At 42.5% G+C, this 17,805-nt stretch overlaps 1 protein-coding gene across 2 annotated transcripts; it reads left to right on the top strand.

Moving 5' to 3' along the window:
* The first annotated feature begins 191 nt into the window (after positions 1-191).
* Positions 192-17,804, top strand: MELTF (melanotransferrin). Of its 2 annotated transcripts, XM_010716380.4 has the most exons (16): positions 192-485; positions 3,584-3,738; positions 6,188-6,287; positions 6,953-7,135; positions 7,438-7,594; positions 8,525-8,592; positions 9,355-9,542; positions 9,941-10,121; positions 10,989-11,140; positions 11,614-11,710; positions 12,521-12,715; positions 13,849-14,005; positions 15,622-15,689; positions 15,793-15,980; positions 16,396-16,594; positions 17,629-17,804. In XM_010716380.4, exons 1-16 carry the CDS (start codon positions 440-442, stop codon positions 17,697-17,699), a joined length of 2,205 nt encoding a protein of 734 aa, XP_010714682.1. In that variant the 5' UTR covers positions 192-439; the 3' UTR covers positions 17,700-17,804. The 2 variants fall into 2 exon arrangements, with proteins under 2 accessions (XP_010714682.1, XP_003209160.1); XM_003209112.5 differs by lacking the exon at positions 17,629-17,804 and having other exon boundaries at positions 197-485; positions 16,396-17,079.
* Position 17,805: the final 1 nt, after the last annotated feature.

Below are 17,805 nucleotides of genomic sequence, written 5' to 3'. Positions count from 1 at the left end.
ATGCAGTATGTAGATGAATTGCTTAGCTTGAATCTACTCTTACTTCTCGAGCCCCAGCACAGAGGGAATTCAGACAACTCGAGGTGAAGATTCCCTTACACAGCCTCACCTTACCCCTGTGAGTCAGTGTAGCTGTTGATCTAAGTCTGTAGGTGGGGCTGAAGTGGAAACAACTTCATTGGTGCAGTGAATATTTTGTAATTTCCTAGTCTTGACTTTTTTTTTCCAAGCTTAAAAGCAGCGTGCAGAGAGGTAGGCTGTTTTTTCCCTTTGGTGACGTGTGCCAAAGTAAGCAAGATAACTTGTTGAACAAAGTGCACCTGCATTTGAATGCTGCTGATTTTCACCAAGAAGCACACCAGGGAGAGCATACTTGCAGAAGCACTGATCTGTGGGAGTTCTGAAGGCTGAAAAAGGCACAAATCCCAACGTTTTTAAGATGAAGATCTCTGAAAATGTCTTCTTCCTTCTCTTGGTTCACTCTGGTAAGTACCTCCACAAACAATTTTGCCTTGGCATGGTATCTTTGGGATTGACTAATCTGTGATTTGAGAGTCAGAGGGAAACTAGAACCACTTGAGAAACCAACTTCAAGTGGTCAAGAAAAGGAATAGAAAGAAAAAATAGGGAAAAAGAAACCCAAAAAACTAAAGAATATAAAGGTTGTATTGAATGTCATGTGTGTGTCTTGCCTTATTAACTGTACTAAATCTACTTCTAGTTCCACACTCTCCATTTTTCACAGATGTGAACAGTTCTGTAACACTTCTTTTTTCGTGTGTGTAAATAAATAAATAGCAAATTACCTTATTCTACTCAACAGGGCATGTGTGACGTGCTGGCTTTCTCCTGTCACTCTCAAGTTCTAGTGGTGAATGCTTTAAATTTCACTGGAGGTACAGAAGCTGTTTCTGAAGAGACTGCAATCTATTAAATTCAAAAAAATGTTCTGGTTCTGAAATTATCACAATATATTTCTTTTTTTTTTAATTGTTTCTATTGAAGGCCTTCGATAGTATATTAATAGATCTTTTGAGAAGATGTTACACAATGCAGCAGTGTTATTTTCAGCAAAGGAGTTTGGACCAAGATTGTGTATTAAATTGGGTTCAGAGTCTCGCCCGCTATTTCAACATGTTCTTGTCTGGCAATAGAAGGATAGTCTGACTACAGACCTTTCTGTGCTCGAGCTCACTTCAGATGGGTTAACTTGTATGGGGATTTGTTGTTACAGGAAAGCTTCTGTTCAGATCCTGGGTGATGTCCAGCAGTTTTGTAAGGGGCAGATTAAGTGCATCTCTCAGGTGACGTGTAGGCAGTAAGGAACAGATTCTTGCTGTTTCCCTACTGTGGCTGAAAGGTAGGGCCAAATGAGCTTTGCTTCATATAAATGTGCCTAATGATTTCTTCATACAATTCATGCGTTACCTGCAGTGTGTTTGTATCTAAAGCCAGAATGTTGAGGCTGAAGAGTGGCACTTATCTATATATGCTGAGATGCTGAGAGGCAAATTTCAAGTTGGTTATATTTGGGAGGAGTCAGGAGGGAACTTTGATCAGTGAAAACCTCGGTTTTTCTTCCTGTCCCAGGAAATAGATGAGGAAGATTTCACTCAGATAAATGAGGCAGATGTTGAGTTTCCATAAGGTGTCTGTTTTCCACGACTGTAGTACATTTCTTCTTTGCCTCTCAGTTCTCAGAATTCCTACATTTCAGAGGTAGGATCTTGTTTCTCCTTCTGCTAGCACATACTGTTTTGAAAGCGTCTTGTAAGCTTTACAAGTCTGACTCGTGACTTGCAGCAGACCATGCCCTCTATCTCAGTACCTGATGGAAAACAAGGTTTGTGGCGTCAACGGCCTTGTTGAGTCTGCAGCCCTAGAGTCAGCAAATATACACAGCTGCTATTGGGCACTAATGGAATCACATTAATTTACAAAATGCTGTATCTCAACTGTGTGACAATAGTGAGGAAGTGGAGGGCCGGGTAGAGTTGATAGAAAACAACCTGACAAATAAATAACTTAAAGTAGACTCCAACTTACAAGTCAAAATTGAAGAAAAAGCAATGGAATTTGGTGCCAACTGCTTACCCATTTTTTTCAGCATAAAACATACTGACACATATTCGACAGAAGGCTGAACCATTTGTGCATGGTGTTATGTCCTCACAACAGTAACAAAGTGATTTGGTGCTTAGAAGACTGCTTTTTGGGTCTCCTGAAAGGCACCTTTCTCCACTGACTGTGGAGTCTCTGCTGCTTAACCTGAGTCTGTTCACTCGTGGGACTGACCCTCCCTTTTGGTGACTGCGGAAACAACCTCTTATGAAAGAGTGCTTTGAAGAGACAAGTTTACTTTTCTAGTTTTCATAGTAAGCTTAGTGGCGAGGTACTTCAGCTCCTAGAGTTGTTTTTTGTTCAGACTAACGATAAAAGCGACAGGACTCCAGGTTGTAACCAGGAACACTTGAGACAGAGTTGTCTCTGGTCAACCTCCTTGGTTTTGTAGCCTGTCATTTCAAATAACAATTTTAAAACTTCTGGCTCAGTAGAAAGATTCTCTGTGTGTCCCAGGACGTCTCGAGCAGACTGTTGCAGACGATCGCTCTTGCAGCACATAGTGCTCTCAAAGATTATTCTTCTGCAGTATATGTGGCTTAAGTGTGTCTGCATCTGTCTGACAACACATCTGACCCTAGTGTTTGTTTTGGAGAATTCTTCGCAGCTGCAAAATAAAGAATTGTCCCATTTTTCTTCATAGTTAAATGACCATTTTGTACAGATGTACCATGCACATCTTCAGGGTGGCTCCAGAAAGCAAACATGAATTTCTCAAAGATTGTGCCCTTCTGTAAAAAGAACACTGGCACAGAAATTCAGAAACCCACAGCCCCCAGTGGTTAATAAAAGATTTCACAGAACCACAGAATCCCATGAGTTGGAAGGGACCTCCCAGAATCATCCAGTCTGACCTCCTGCTAAAGCAGGTTCCCTACAGCAGGTTGCACAGGAAAGCATCCATGTGGATCTTCATTATCTCAGAGGAGAATCCAGCACCTCTCCAGGCAGCCTGTCCCAGTGCACTCTAACCCTGAAACTAAAGACATTTTTCCTTCTGTTCGTATGAAACTTCCTATGTTCCAATTTGTGCCCATTGTCCCTTGTTCTGTTGCTGGGTGCCACTGAAAGCAGCCTGGCACCATCCGCTTGGCACAGGCCCATTAGGTATTTGTAAGCAGTGATAAGATCCCATCTCAGTCCTCTCCATATTCTTCAAGGCTTTAAGAGTAAGCTGGCCTCTGTGACCTTCAGAGTAGCCATATTTCTTGTGTCATAAATGCCATCAAGTTTCGGTATCAGACTTGAACCTATCCTTTTTCTAGTCCAAATAACTAGTATTCTTGTTAAACTGAATGAAAGCAGGAGAAGTGTGAAAGCTTGCTTTTGAATGATCCCTGATTTTTAATTTTTTTCATTCTTGAAGGAATAAAATGAAAGGTTGGTCCTTTGAGAACCTGTTACCAAGGGGACCTTTCTCTTTTTTTTTTAGTAAGATTTTCTCTTGGTGTTGTGTTTGCAGCTCTCGGCCTGGAACGTGTGCGGTGGTGCACCGTGTCTAACCAAGAGCTTTCTAAGTGCAAGGACATGAGTAACGCCTTTGCTGGGGCTGGCATCCTTCCCCCTTTGGAATGCATGGAGGGAGAATCAGCTGCTAACTGCACCCAGATGATCAAGGTGAGTTGTAAATGATAGATGTCAGTGATTTAATTGCCCTGCGTGCTTAATAATAAATCACATCACAATGTACAGAGCTCCAATGAGCCTCTCATCCATACAGCTTGATGGCATTCATGCCTTTGGAAAATCAAAGCATATATGCATTTCTTTTTAAGACATAAAGGTGTACATATGGAACTGAATTCCAGCAAGGCACTGTGTCTTCTCTGCAGCTGGTCACATATGACCAGTCATTAGGAACACAAGCAAACATCTTAAACGTTCTTTCTGAAGCACTAAGCTTTGATTTGGGAATTGTGTTAGATTTATTTAGCAGATACTTAAGAAGGGGTGGAGTAGTAGGATGGAGACTGCAGTTAAAGCTGTGCTGCTGAGCCTTTAAGTAGATTGTCTTCAGGGAAACTCATCGTAATTCTCCTTTTTCAGAGCCTCACCGTGGAAATTGTTGTCTATACAAGTGAGTGTCGAGCCAAATCTCAATACAAAACAGGGTACATGAGATAGACAAAGCAGTGAGCAGGGGGAGCAGAGGGCGTGCTAACCTAACTGTATTAATTCAGCATGCTCAGTTTGGACAAAAAGCTCAGCTTTGCAAAATGGTGTTTGGGAAACAATTCCCTCCTTGGGAGGGAGTGAGAAACAACAAGTGGAAATTGAAGAAAGTGTGGAGGTGGGTGATCACAACTGGCAAAGTGTGAGGGAAGAGGAGGATGACTGGATATGTTCATAAATTATACTCTTTGTGCTTGCTGTTATAAAACTTGAGTAGCTGAACTCAGAAACCTGCGGGTGGATAGCACGAGTATGTAGCTTTCTGATAAGATGGATCTTCACTATAGGCAAGGCTTTGTCCTTGACACCTCTTCTTTCTTGTGCTAATAATCTACTAAATGTTTAAGCTGTTCTGCTCTTTGTAGGGCTGCATGGGACACCTGACTGCATCTGTGCTGAACTCTGCTCCTTGAGGCCAAAAAGGGGGGTGGGACACACTGGCTCAGCAGGCAAAGATATGCTGTTTTATAGCACTACCCAACTTGGACTTAGTTCTGTGAACGTGTTAGCATATGGATAAAGTATTTTTCCTTGAAGATACTTAGAAATTGAGAAATGTCTAAATATTAAACTCAGAAACCTGATAATGTTTAATTTGACCATAGTTATTAGCAGGTGTTTAAACACCTCTAAAGGTAATTCTCAAGTGTTATGACACACAGAAATGAAGTCCTTCTGAAAATAATTAACTTACATTCCCATTGCATCTGTATCAAAAATCACACGTGGAATTGTCCCATGCTTCTGCTAGATGTATGAGAAAATCTTTGCTACAAACAGAAATACTCACACTGTTCTTGCCATTCCACTTCAGCTGCTATTGTATGTATTTACAGGAGCTAAGGTCTGTAGCCTGTAAACTGCTTAAGGTTAAATACAATAATAGGTATTTTTTTCTCTTGTGCTGTGACTTATACACTGAAGTTTAGCCACAAGCGGTTGCTAGGAGCCTTTTTGTTTAATGGGTGCTCAAAGGCTCAGCTTTCCAATCTGAGAAATGCTGTTTTCAATGGAAAAATATACACATAATACAGCCCAGGTCTCCTGTGGGCAACCCTTCCCATTCTATCTGCTCTGCTTCCTGTCCACCACCACTACCAGAGGCTCATTTTGTTTTCCCTGGGGGTCAGGTCTTTCTAACTCCCAGTTCCTCTTACTGTCAGGTATCTCTGCTAAACAACAGACCCTGTTTGGTTCCCAAATTGTTGTCCTGGGCCCTGACTCTCCCCAGTGTAATATTGGATCAGGTTATTCCAGACTGCATCTGTTCTTTAAGATGCAAATATCTCCCAATCCCAACTCTTCTTCTACAGATTTCCTTGGAAATCGGTTCACCTTTCATTCATGAGAAACAGCTCTCAACACATCTAATGTTTCAGCTAATCAATAACTTTTTTTCTCATTTGAGACAAATCAGTTATATATTTCAAATTACATGACATCTTCAAATCTGACACAGGTGCCAACATCAGTATCTTGTCAACACTCTCAGATGATCCCTTTTCACATTTTATGTGGATCAGCCTGGAGAAAATGGCTTTCTGCTAGTCCTAGCCCTACCCTAACCAATGCATACTGCTAAGGGATACTGTCTACTATCCTCTCAGGTGCTGAACCAGAGGTAAAGCATAATGGTAAGAAGCTTGGCATCACCTTAGAAATGCAAAATATCAGTTTGCTGATTGTTTTCTTGGCCATATCTCATCTTGTCAGAGATGCTGTCTCCTGGGCACTAGGCTCAGTACACAACAAACAGATAACGCAGGTTCAGCAGATCAGAAGGATGCATAGCAGTTCTTTCCTTCTTGCAGCTGTGGACGGTCCTGTCTGTGCCTACATAAAATCCAGTGTAATTCTAAGCTTCAACATGCATTCTTACCTTGTGTCTGCACAGAACTACTTGGCAGATGCAGTGACACTGGATGGTCGTTGGATTTACCAGGCTGGAAAGGAGTATGGCCTGAAACCTGTGGTTGGAGAAGTATATGATCAAGGTATAATCAGACTAAAAAACTTCTGGGATACTTAACACAAGTTTTTTTCTGATGTATTTCTACTGTTTCTATTTTATTCTGGGATCCCCTACTTGAAGACTCTGAACTCCAGGTCATTGGTTCACGCATGGGTATTCCTGTCCATAATAGAGTATAGGGGGAAATGGGGGACAGAGGGCAGCAGCCCAGCCCCACCACTAAGTACATCATGACCCTGGGTGCTCAAAACCAAATGTCCCCATGATCCAATGGCCAGCTGTCTTTGTTAAGTTATGAGCACAAGTCAGAGATGAATGGACTTTAATGGTTTCTGATCACGTAAGTCAGATTAAATGAGTTTACAGTATCTTAAGACCCTTAAGTCTTAATGCTATGAATTATCTAAAACTATAGACAAAGAGAATTAAACCATCTATGAGGATAATCAATTTTCTTGGTATTAATCCAATCCAAATATATTTACAGCCACAGAGAATTTCTTCTATGGATGATTCTCTGAGTATCTTTCATCTCACCTCCTGTTCCAAGTTGCTTTTGGCCTTTTCTATGATACTGCACACCACAGGGGTACTGGGGGACATGTACCCACAGTCAGGACAGGGGCAATGTGACTGCCTGCGTGTGGGGGAGCCAATTAATTGCTTCTATTTCTCCCTGCGCTGCAGAGATTGGAACTTCATATTATGCCGTGGCTGTGGTAAGGAAGGGCTCCAACATCACCATCAACAGCTTGAAGGGCATCCGCTCGTGTCACACGGGCATCAACAGAACTGCAGGTTGGAATGTGCCCGTGGGCTACCTAATTGACAGCGGGCGCCTGCCAGCAATGGCGTGCGACCTCCCAAAAGGTAAGAGCTGAGAGGACAGAGATCTGTTCCTTGGCAGTGTCTTTCTGCATGTTCTTGGGACATCTGCATGTGGGCAGAAATGTGTGGCTCTGTGCTGTTTTGTTTCTCGGTGGTTTTTCTGCTCCTTGTAAGATGAAATAGACCAAACGTAGGTCTGATGGAAACGGCAAGTTTGTTTGAAACTTGGAAACTCCTTCAAGAACAGAATGGCTTATCCCTATAGAGATGTACTGTTCAGATATTCTCAAACTAGATCTTGTTTATTCACAGCTAAGGATGTCTCATTCTGGTTTCACTTCTAGCTGTTAGTGACTATTTCAGTGCTAGCTGCATTCCTGGAGCCAACAGTGCCAACTATCCCACATCCCTCTGTCAGCTCTGCAAAGGGGATTCATCTGGGCAGAACAAATGCCAAGGAAATTCACAAGAGCAGTACTATGACTACAGCGGGGCTTTCAGGTAAAAATCACAGCTCTGTCCCTTTCTATCTCTGTGCTGTATCCACAGCCATAATGTCCAGTGCTGCAGGAAACTGCAGCAAGACAATTTTCAGTTGATCCTGTTAGAAAACCTGCTGTAGTGTTAGAATAACCATGATTTAAACCTAGAGGCTGAACAAAAGTAATTCTGAACCCACTATTTCAGGTATTGACACCTGATTGTTAAAATTAGATGTCTAGCATTTGTACTGGGCAGGGCAATCCCACTGCTGTTGCTTTGTTCAGTATCTGTTGACAAAAGTCTGTGTGTTTGTTTCAGTGGTTTGCATTTTTCCTTGTAAAACAGGATGGTCCTTGGAGGTTGACAGCTGACCAGCCACCCTACCCAGCTGTTTGTTATCTCACCTCGATTGCACTGAATTCTCTTATCAGTTATCTGCCACCCTACCCAGCTATTTCAGTTATCTCCCTTCAGTTGCACTGAATTCTCTTATCGCTTTGCTCTGTTCCCTGTTTTTGCATGCTTTGCTGTATTTCCCTTCTTTCTGTCTGTGTGCTGCATTGCAGTTCCCAGCCCCCAAGTAATAGCACTGACAGTGCAGAGGTATAATTTACTCATGGGAAACACTTGTTTCCCTCCATGTATTCCTCAAAAGATTGTGCAACTGCATTAGATAGAGAGCTCTGCTGGACAAAGAAGGTCATGGTGTTTGTCCCAAGCAGCACAGAACATGTTGTCCACGTTCACCAAATGACAGCAGTAGTTTACTTCATGCTCTGTCAGCCACTGGTCTCTGCCTTGAGCTAAATTCTCAGCACAACGAAATAGGTCAGTGTCTGCTGGCTGATGGAACGTAGCGTGCAGCCCTCTGGCTGCCAGCCCGCAGTGCTCGATGCGTGGAAGCTGTGCTTTATAATGCATCTTTGTATTTGGGTTTGCATTTATTAGGTGTTTGGCTGAAGGTGCTGGAGAAGTTGCTTTTGTGAAGCACAGCACAGTGCCTGAAAATACTGATGGTAAGTGCTGAACAGTGGCTGCAGCTCTGCAGAACGGTGCCTGCATTGCCAGTGTAATGCCAGATATTTGATTCACCTTCAACTGAAGAATGAGCAAAAATGCTCTAATAGTGGAATTAGATGCATGCATATATATATATATACATTTATATATATATATATGTATATATGCGCTAGGAGTTAGATGAATCCAAGTGATTCTTTTTTTTTTTCCCCCAAACACTTGATAGTTTCAGTAAGGATGAGAGATAGGATCCTCAGCTGCTTTTGGAAGGAGAGTTTAAGCAGCACTAAACTTGTGGTTTTGTACCTGGGCTGTTATGAATATGTTGCTTGTGCCAAGCCAAGTGGGAAATCTGTTGACAAGATGTGGCCTCCCCTATCTGGCACTTTGAGAAATCTACCTTGAGCATAACACGTTTTAATGTTGTGGGCCTGTTCAACCATCAGGTACAGCAGGGAAAAGTAATTAAAAAAATGAAGTATTAGATCTAATCTTAAGGATGCTCTGGGTACCACTGCAGACCCTGGTATAGATCAGTGCAGTCTCACAAGTGTTAGGCTGTGTATCTTGTTGGAGATATAAGTCTGAAGGACGATGTACATGCATAGGATACGTTGTACAATCAGCAGTATTTCAGTGATGCTCAGGAAAGCTGTATTCTGCTCCTCATGTGAATGTAATGCTTGAAGCAGACTTGGAGCCAGAAATATCAGCCCTGCCTAATATCCATTTTGTCAGCATTTTCTGTCTGTTTTCAGGAAGAACTCTTTCTACTTGGGCCCAGCAGCTTCGCTCCAAGGACTTCCAGCTTCTGTGCCGCAACGGCAGCACGGCTGATGTAACAGAGTGGAGAACCTGCCACCTGGCCCGAGTCCCAGCTCGTGCCGTGGTTGTACGGCCGGACACAGACGGGACAGCTGTCTTCCAGCTCCTGAACCAGGGACAAGTAGGACAGTGATTTTTTCATCAGTCCATTACAACTCACCCACTGGCTGAGCTGAAGATATCTGGGCACCTTTGGCCCTGTGGGGTCTGAAACAGCATGGGAGGCACTCAGCATCAGTAGGGCCCTGATGGGAGTTGCAGAGTGGGCTTTGGGGTTCATTTTTGCCCTCAAAGTCTCAGGGACACTGAAAATTACCTGGGAGGGGTGATTTTGTTTTGTCTTTATGCTTGTCTTTTCTTCTGTCAATTCTTAACCTGTAAGTCTTCCATAAGGAAAACCTTAATTGTTTGTCTGTTATGTAGGCAGGAGATTTTCTCCTGCATGTAAACAAAGTCATCACAGAAGTATGGCAGCAGGTAGAGGGGTGTGTGACAGGTGTTTTTTCTTTAACATTACAGCAAAGATTTAATGGTGTAGGCACCCAGTTTCAGATGTTTGACTCCACAGCTTATGGTGCCCAGAACCTTATGTTCAGAGACTCCACCACAGAGCTCGTTGCAGTCACGTCTCAGAATTACCAGGCATGGTTGGGTGATGAGTATCTTCATGTCATGCAGGCCCTGAGCTGTGACCCCAACAGTAAGTTGTCTTCTTCTCTTCAAAACCATGCACAAAGATAGCTGATATTGGAGACCATCTTTATTCTGCTGTCATCTTCTGATTCTTTGAGGCTTACGGCAAGATGCCAATCTGATCTTCAAGCATGGAGGAAGGGTGCTTTTACCTACAAATGGTATTACACTGCAGAATGCTTTCCTGTGCAAATGAGCCTGTGCTGTGTCACAGGATGCAGATGTTTCATACTCTTTTGGGTGTGTGTGAGAGACATGAATTTAGTAGGTTACTACTGCTAACTAGAACTCAATTTCTCACCTGCTAGAAAAGGGAAATTGCAGTAATGTGTTGCTGTGTAAAATCCTCAAATGTGTTTATTGTAATCTTCTCTGCCATCAGAAGGATGTAAAAAGGAATTGCTGTGCATTCTGGCACACTTGGAAACACAGGTTAATTAATCATCATGGCAGCTGAGCCCCTAGACATAGCCTGTGCTGTAGCAAGGTCCCCCACCTCCAGGACTTGCCTCTTCTGAGGGCTGTTTAGTGACTGCTGGCTGTGAAGGAACCTGTGTTCAGGGTGTATTTTTACTGCACTACTCTTGTGACAGTAGACTGCAAATAATCAATAGCTTATAGCTGTGATTAATGGTCAGCAATCATAGGAGTTCCTGCTCCTTCACGCCAAGGGATTTGTAGTGTGGACATACCTCTAGTCTGGAGACCTCTGTGGTACCAAATCAGGTGTATGTCTGAGCTAGAGAATGGGAGGAAACATAGAAGTAAATATTTTGATAGCATATATGGCACACGTGATGGGGGTACAGTTGTGTGCCTCCTTTTCTTTTACAAAGGAAGTGAGCTGTAGTATTTGCTTTCCATTTTCATGCAGCATTGCCAGAAAGCCTGAACTGGTGTGTTGTTTCCACTGAGGAGATTTGGAAATGTGGTGAAATGGGGACTGCCTTTAGGAATAAGGATTTAAAACCAGAAATCCAGTGTATTTCAGCCAAGACAAAAGAAGAATGCATGGAGATGATCCAGGTAAGCTGTAGGATCCTTGTGCAATAAACCAATCAACACAAGCTGCTCTCTGCTGGGTAGGTAGGATTAGAGGGATGTGCTCTTAGGTGATCAGCAGGCAATATTGGATTTCAAGGAGGTGATTTGCAATTCATATCCTGTGAATGGACCTGAACTCTGGTGCTTTTTCCATTGTAACAAGTGTTTTGCTCCATTTCTGGAGGCATTCAAGGCCAAGTTGATGGCCTTGAATGGGCCTTGATGGGATCCTGGGCAGCCTCATCTACTGGCAGGCAACCCTGCCCGTGGCAGAGGGGTTGGAACTAGATGAACTTTAAGGTCCCTTCTAACCTAAGCCATTCTGTGATTGCTCTTTGGGTACCAGACCTGTCTGCTGAGATGCAAGATATGATGCTGGAGTTGTCATTGTAGCAGGGAAGGGAAGATGTCTGCTGTTTTTTCACAAAAATTGTAAAGTTTATTTTATTTTTCAGAAAAAGGAAATTGATGTTGTAGCTTTGGGTGGAGCTGATATTTACATTGCTGGGAAGACATACGGCCTTGTACCAGCTGCTGGAGAAAGTTTCTCTGGTAAGAACGTCAGAAAATAGAGATGTTGTTTTTCAAAACAGCTCTAAAAGCACAGGCTCTGTTCCCTTGCCCTGCTGGGAAAGCTGCTTGCAGAGGAAATGAGTATTATTATCCTCACGTCATGGACAGAGGAGAAAATAAGGGTTGGGCTCCTGCAGTGAATTAGTGAGAGTTCTGTCTGTCCTGCTCCTGGACAAGGTTCATTCTTTTGCAGTCCTGAGTCTTACAGTTACATATTTGTCTTTTCAACTCTGCAAAAAGTATTTTAAATGGAAAAATGAATATTCACAAAATCAAAACAATTTTAACATGCAATGACACAGAAATTACATAGCGTACTCTAGTTTAAGACAAATTCTTACTATAATTGTGTTGGTGTTTCATAGTCATTGATGAAAAGATTGTTTGTAGGTGTAGGGCAGAATTTCAATATGCTGCAAAACTCACAGAAGTTTTTGAGTTGTCACGTAAAAACAACTCCTTACAACAGGTCTAAGTCACTAATGACCCAAACATTGCTTTCAACGGATGTATATATAACAGCTAGAGTTAATGAAATCCTTTCATGTCCTCTCTAGTTTACATGGTCCAAGTGTACAGGCCATGAGTGAATGCAACACTGTGGAGTAGTAAGAGTGAAGAATTGTGTGTGTGTGTGTGTGTGTGTGTGTGTGTGTGTGTGTGTGTGTGTGTGTTCAGAGTTCCTGACTGGCTGATTGTTGGTGCAGTTAAATTGGCACCAGAGAAGTCATTAAGCAGTGGGAATGCTTAAGGAAAACCATCATGGGTTTTTTTGTTTGTTTCTGCAAGCTGAAGACAACAATAATGCATACTATGCTGTGGCATTAGTGAAACGGAATCCATCCAATGCATTCACCATCAGTGACCTGAAAGGGAAGAAGTCCTGCCACACAGGACTGGGGAGAACTGCTGGATGGAATATCCCCATTGGCATGCTAATAAAGAAAGGCTTTATTAATCCCAGAGACTGTAATATTCCTCAAGGTAAGAAGACATACAGTAACTGTCCAATTATAAACTTTCATTAGGGAAGTACAGTCTTGATATTGCAAAGCTCTATATTAATTTTGTGAGGGATTGTTGCCTTTTTAATGTCACGTTCTGAAACTGTAAGCTTGCTGATTAGGCTAATAGAGGGGCCATGTTGAGAATGTTACCTCTAACATGAAAGTCTTCCTTTCACAAAGTCATTGCTTAATTCAGGTTGGAGGGATTATCTAGAGCAACCTGCTGCTCAAAGTTAGATCTCATTGTCCAGGGTCATGTCCAACCAAATTTTGAGTAACTCTGAGGATGGAGATTCCACAACCTCTCTGGGCCCTTCCCCAGTTTTTGTCCATTTTTGATATAAATAATTCCTTTCCTTATATCTAATTAGAATTTTCCTTATTGTAACTTCTATTAGCCTTCATTGGCACAAAAGTATGCTGCCAACTCTTGGTCAATGCGTTGCCCACCGGGATCTCCAGGTTTTTCAGCCTTGCAGCCTTTCATGATTTATTCCTACTTAAAGCAGGATTTTACATTCACCTTTGTTGAATGTTGAGATTCCCACCAGTGTGGAGCCAGCCCTGCTCCATCTCAGCAGCAGCCGTGGCCTCCAGTGTATCAAACTGTGAATGTTTATTCTGACTTTCAGAAATGTAGATGAAGTGTCTTTTTAAAATTGAATCAACTTGGTTTATCATCTATTGCTGAAAAACCTGCTTCCACACCTGTCCATCTCCATTCTTGCTCGAGGATGTTGACTCCAGTCAGTGTCACTGATAGGACAGTCACTGTAACACATGCAGTCTATACAGATGTATGTCCTCTCGAGGTGGTACTTCCAGCTCTGGGATGCCATTGCACTAAATGATGAATTGTTGTTTGGAATTTTATTGCATTTATTTTCAAACATTATTTAGTACTGGGCAATATAGTAATAATACAGTAATAATAATCAGTTAGGTGGTACTTTGAAAATATTTTAATTTGTGAATTTCAGTAAGGCAGCTACAATATATGTTTCTAGTGTCCTGCAGAAACTGGTGTTTGTATAACCTCATGAGAATGTAACTACCCTTTCTTGTGAAGAGAACTTCCACTTACGCTGCTTTGTCTTTTTTTATTTTAAGCTGTGAGTGAGTTTTTCTCTGCCAGCTGTGTGCCTTCGGCTGAGCAGGATAATTACCCATCAACGCTCTGTCAACTGTGTATTGGAGATAATAGTGGAAACAATAAATGCAGTGCAAGTAGCCAAGAACGGTATTATAGCTACAGTGGAGCCTTCAGGTAATCAGCACACGTGGTTGTTATTTAGTCTGTCAGTTTGTCGGAGCGCAAGGAGGTACCGCTCTCTATCTTAGTCAGCAAGAAGCGTAATTCCTTTTAAGAACAGCCCACTAAAAACAGTAGCAGCCTTCTCCTTTGCAAGATGCTGTGACAGTCATAGCAGAAGAGGGGTGTCTGTGTGTACGTGCATGTCAAAGCCTCTTGCCAGCTTCCTGGCCTACAGCCACACAGATGAGGAACAGCCAAATCCCCGTTTCTGTTTACAGAGCAATGGGCACTCACCTAGTGAGGAGCACATGGGTTGTCATCAGTTTGCAGCCTTGCTTTAATTGAGTGTGACAGCCTGCCACTCTAGTCAGGTCATCCATAAAGAGCTTAAGCAGGGAAACGGGCAAAGAGTAGGCAGTAATGAGTGGCTATGGGTGTGTGCTGAGCATGGCAGGCTAGGAGCAGGGAACTGGGGCTGGGTCTTCTCTGTCCTCACCATTTATGGTGGTATTCAAAAATAGGTTTCATAACAGCACAAACAACTATGTTCAAATATCATATCCTTTTCAAAACAAGATTTGGTAAAAATATAGGAGGCAAAAATAGTTTAAAATTGAATAAATACTTCATATAACAGTGAATATCAACATTTGGGGTCATTAACTGGGTAGATATGGAAGTTTTTTCCTGGCCTTCATCTGTAAAGGTAAGGGTGCCTGCAACAGAGCTGGCAGTGAGTGGCCATCTTCCTTCAGAGGAGAGCCTTGAACAGCAGCTGCCTGATAAATACTCAAGTGCTGACTTCATATTTCAAGCCTCATGCAAGTCTCTTCATAGACTGTAATGACTGCTGTATTGTGTGCTGGACGGCACCAGTTACAACATGGGAAACAGCAAATGATTGTAAAGCTGTGGTGTTCTACATATTCGTCCTGAAACTCACTGGCATGGGATGCCACACTCACAGAAGAAAGAGGAAAGTTTTGGGTGCCCTTGGCAAATGGGGCCTCTTCTGCTTCAGGAAATTAGGGAAACAGAACCTAGTTGAGGAACACACTGTTAGAAACTGCAGTTACTTTAGCTGTGTCTTCAGTGTAGAGGGCTGTAAAGCAGCATCTGTGCATGCAGTAAGATCACTCCAACCTGGAAAAAAAAAAAAACACCCCACAAAAGTGCTTGTGTATGCACACATATGCAGAACCTGGTAAACACTTATGCACTCAAGGAGTCTTAATGGCATATACTTAGTGTGTGTTTTAAAAGGTGTGAAAGCTGCCGTTACCAAATGGGGAATAGAGCACTGAGTATCATTTATCTGCTGTTTCTTTGCTTATCTAATACTGACCTTTTTCTGTCCTTTCTCCCATTGTTACTAATACTATTTCCTGTTCTATTACTCTCTTGAAATTCTTAAAGTATTATTTAAACTTTGCAATAACGTTGGTTTTTCTCTCATTTCAAGATGCTTCCTTTCTTGGTTTGCTTTTTCTCTTTACTTTGAGGTCCAATGGATTTATTTGCAGGAAAGTATGCAAGAAAGGTTGATTTCTAAATCTATCAGTTATTAGAAATGACGTGGTCCAAATAAAGATGCTCTGAATTGAACTTCTGTCTCACATTTCATAAAGGTGCCTGGCAGAGGACGCTGGGGATGTGGCCTTTGTGAAGCACTCAACAGTGTTTGAGAACACAGATGGTATTTGGTTTTACTTGACTCTTTATTACAATTCAGTTATTTTTCTTCAACCTTTTAGCTCTAAAGCATTCAATGAGTGACATTGACTAGTTTCTTCTTTTAGGTAAGAATACAGAAAGTTGGGCCCATGACTTGAAGTCCAGTGATTTCCAGTTACTGTGCCGGAATGGGGCCCGTGCTGAAGTCACTCAGTTTGCTCAGTGTCACCTGGCTCGGGTGCCAGCTCAGGCCATTATGGTTCACCCAGACACCAACATTTTTGCTCTGTATGGACTACTGGACAAAGCTCAGGTAATAATTATACATTTATTCTGTCGGTGAGTTATGTGTTTAGGCTGACCATGCCAGGCTGCCACGGGCATTTAGCTTCTGTATTGATGGAAATCTAGTTTTAAAAGCAATACTGAGCATCTCCGTGCTATGCTTCAGTCATTTCCTTAACTCCTGTGCAGCCAAACCCTGTATTGCACAATAATGCTTACACAGAAGAACTTAATAGAAGTATAAGTCTTTCCAGATAGTAACAAGAACCAAAATTCTTGTAATTGCCAATGGCAGTAGTCTGTATGTTATCTACTGGAGTGTCTTAAAATGAATGCAGGGTTTGCAGTTGTGTGAACTTCTCGTGTACTGAACAGTTCGTGTTGTACTAGAAAAATGTGGCACTTAATCTTCCAAGATACTGAAAATTTTGCATTGTCTTCAGGACTATTTTGGAAATAACAGCAACAGAAATGGATTCAAAATGTTTGATTCTTCAGCTTTTCAAGGAAAAGACTTGATCTTTAAGGATTCTGCGGTGAAGATAGTGCCAGTAGAAGACAGGAGAACATATGCAGAATGGCTGGGGAGTGAATATATTGAGTCCCTTGAAGGGATGCAAACACCACAGTGCTCTGGGGCAGGTAATAAGTTAATACAACAACACCTACTAGTGATTACTTTTATTCCCTTCATTATTTTAGGTCAGTTACAGGGCCTGGGCTAACATGGTCCAAATGGCAACTTCCAGGCCACCCCACCCTGGCCTAGCACCTTTTCTTCAGATGAACTGCTGTCTGGATAATATGTTGTGCTAACATTTTAAAGCCTCTTCCTGCCACTTTGCAGGCAAGGTGCTTATACCATTTGCTCATTGGGAAGTGGGGTGGGACTGGAAGCTGCCGCTGTTCATGTGGATGGGGTGGAATTTGAGGCAGAAGCCATCAGTACTGTGCCAACATGGCTTACAAGATCAGTCCAAATTGAAGTACTTCTGTCATCATTGCTGATGTTGAATGATGCTGGGCTGAAGGACTCCCAGGTGCTGTTAGATGGATACAGGTTTTTTGATCTGTAGAAGAATTTCTGCATCTTGGAAGGCAGTATTAAAGTTTTGTCTAGAGATCCACTCTGGCCTCCTTGCTGGTAATGTTCTGACTCCTTCATCCCTGCTTATCCTATTCTCACCTTGCTGGAGGCAACAGTTTCTCCTGAGTTCTGCTGCCAGAAGAGGTAAGTGCACAGAGGATGGACAGGCCATGGACTGGGAGAGCACCTGCAGTCCAGAGTACCACCTCTGCCATGTACAAGGTCCTCAACCTCCCAGAAGAAAGCAGGGGGAATCTCCAAAGTCACTGGAGGAAAAGTTAAGCCAGAGAGACTTGGAGGGACTGCCTGCTGGCAGAGGAGAAAGAATGAAGTTCAAAGTCTTCCTCCACTGAGCTCCTCGACTTTCCGCAACCAGTATGCTCACTGCTTCAGAGAGATGTCCTTTTCCCTTGAAATCTTTGCTGCCATTTCCACCAGGAAATGTGGCTGTCCTCCTTCTACAGGGGGTTATTTGAGTGCCTGTGAGCAACACTTCTGTTTTCTGTTAGTGAAACAAAGTAGCTCACTACTGATTACCTGTTTCCATGGCAAGAGGCTTGTAGCACTCAGTTTTTATTTTTATCCATAGCTGCACTAACAACACGTGCTGCTGCGCTGCTGGCAGGCAGCATCCTCCTGACCACAGCCGCCACCTCATGAGCCCGGGATGTAGAGAGATTCAGCGTAATAAAATATATATATATATATATGTAAAAACATACTGTAAATAAATGTAACCTGAGAAATAAACAAGAGAAGTCAGCAC

The sequence above is a fragment of the Meleagris gallopavo genome, chromosome 11 (genome assembly GCF_905368555.1).
Source record: "Meleagris gallopavo chromosome 11, MGAL_WU_HG_1.1, whole genome shotgun sequence".
In the NCBI taxonomy this organism is placed as follows: Eukaryota; Metazoa; Chordata; class Aves; order Galliformes; family Phasianidae; genus Meleagris; species Meleagris gallopavo.
Note: the sequence above shows the minus strand (reverse complement) of the source record. Positions and strands in the feature narration are given on the sequence as shown.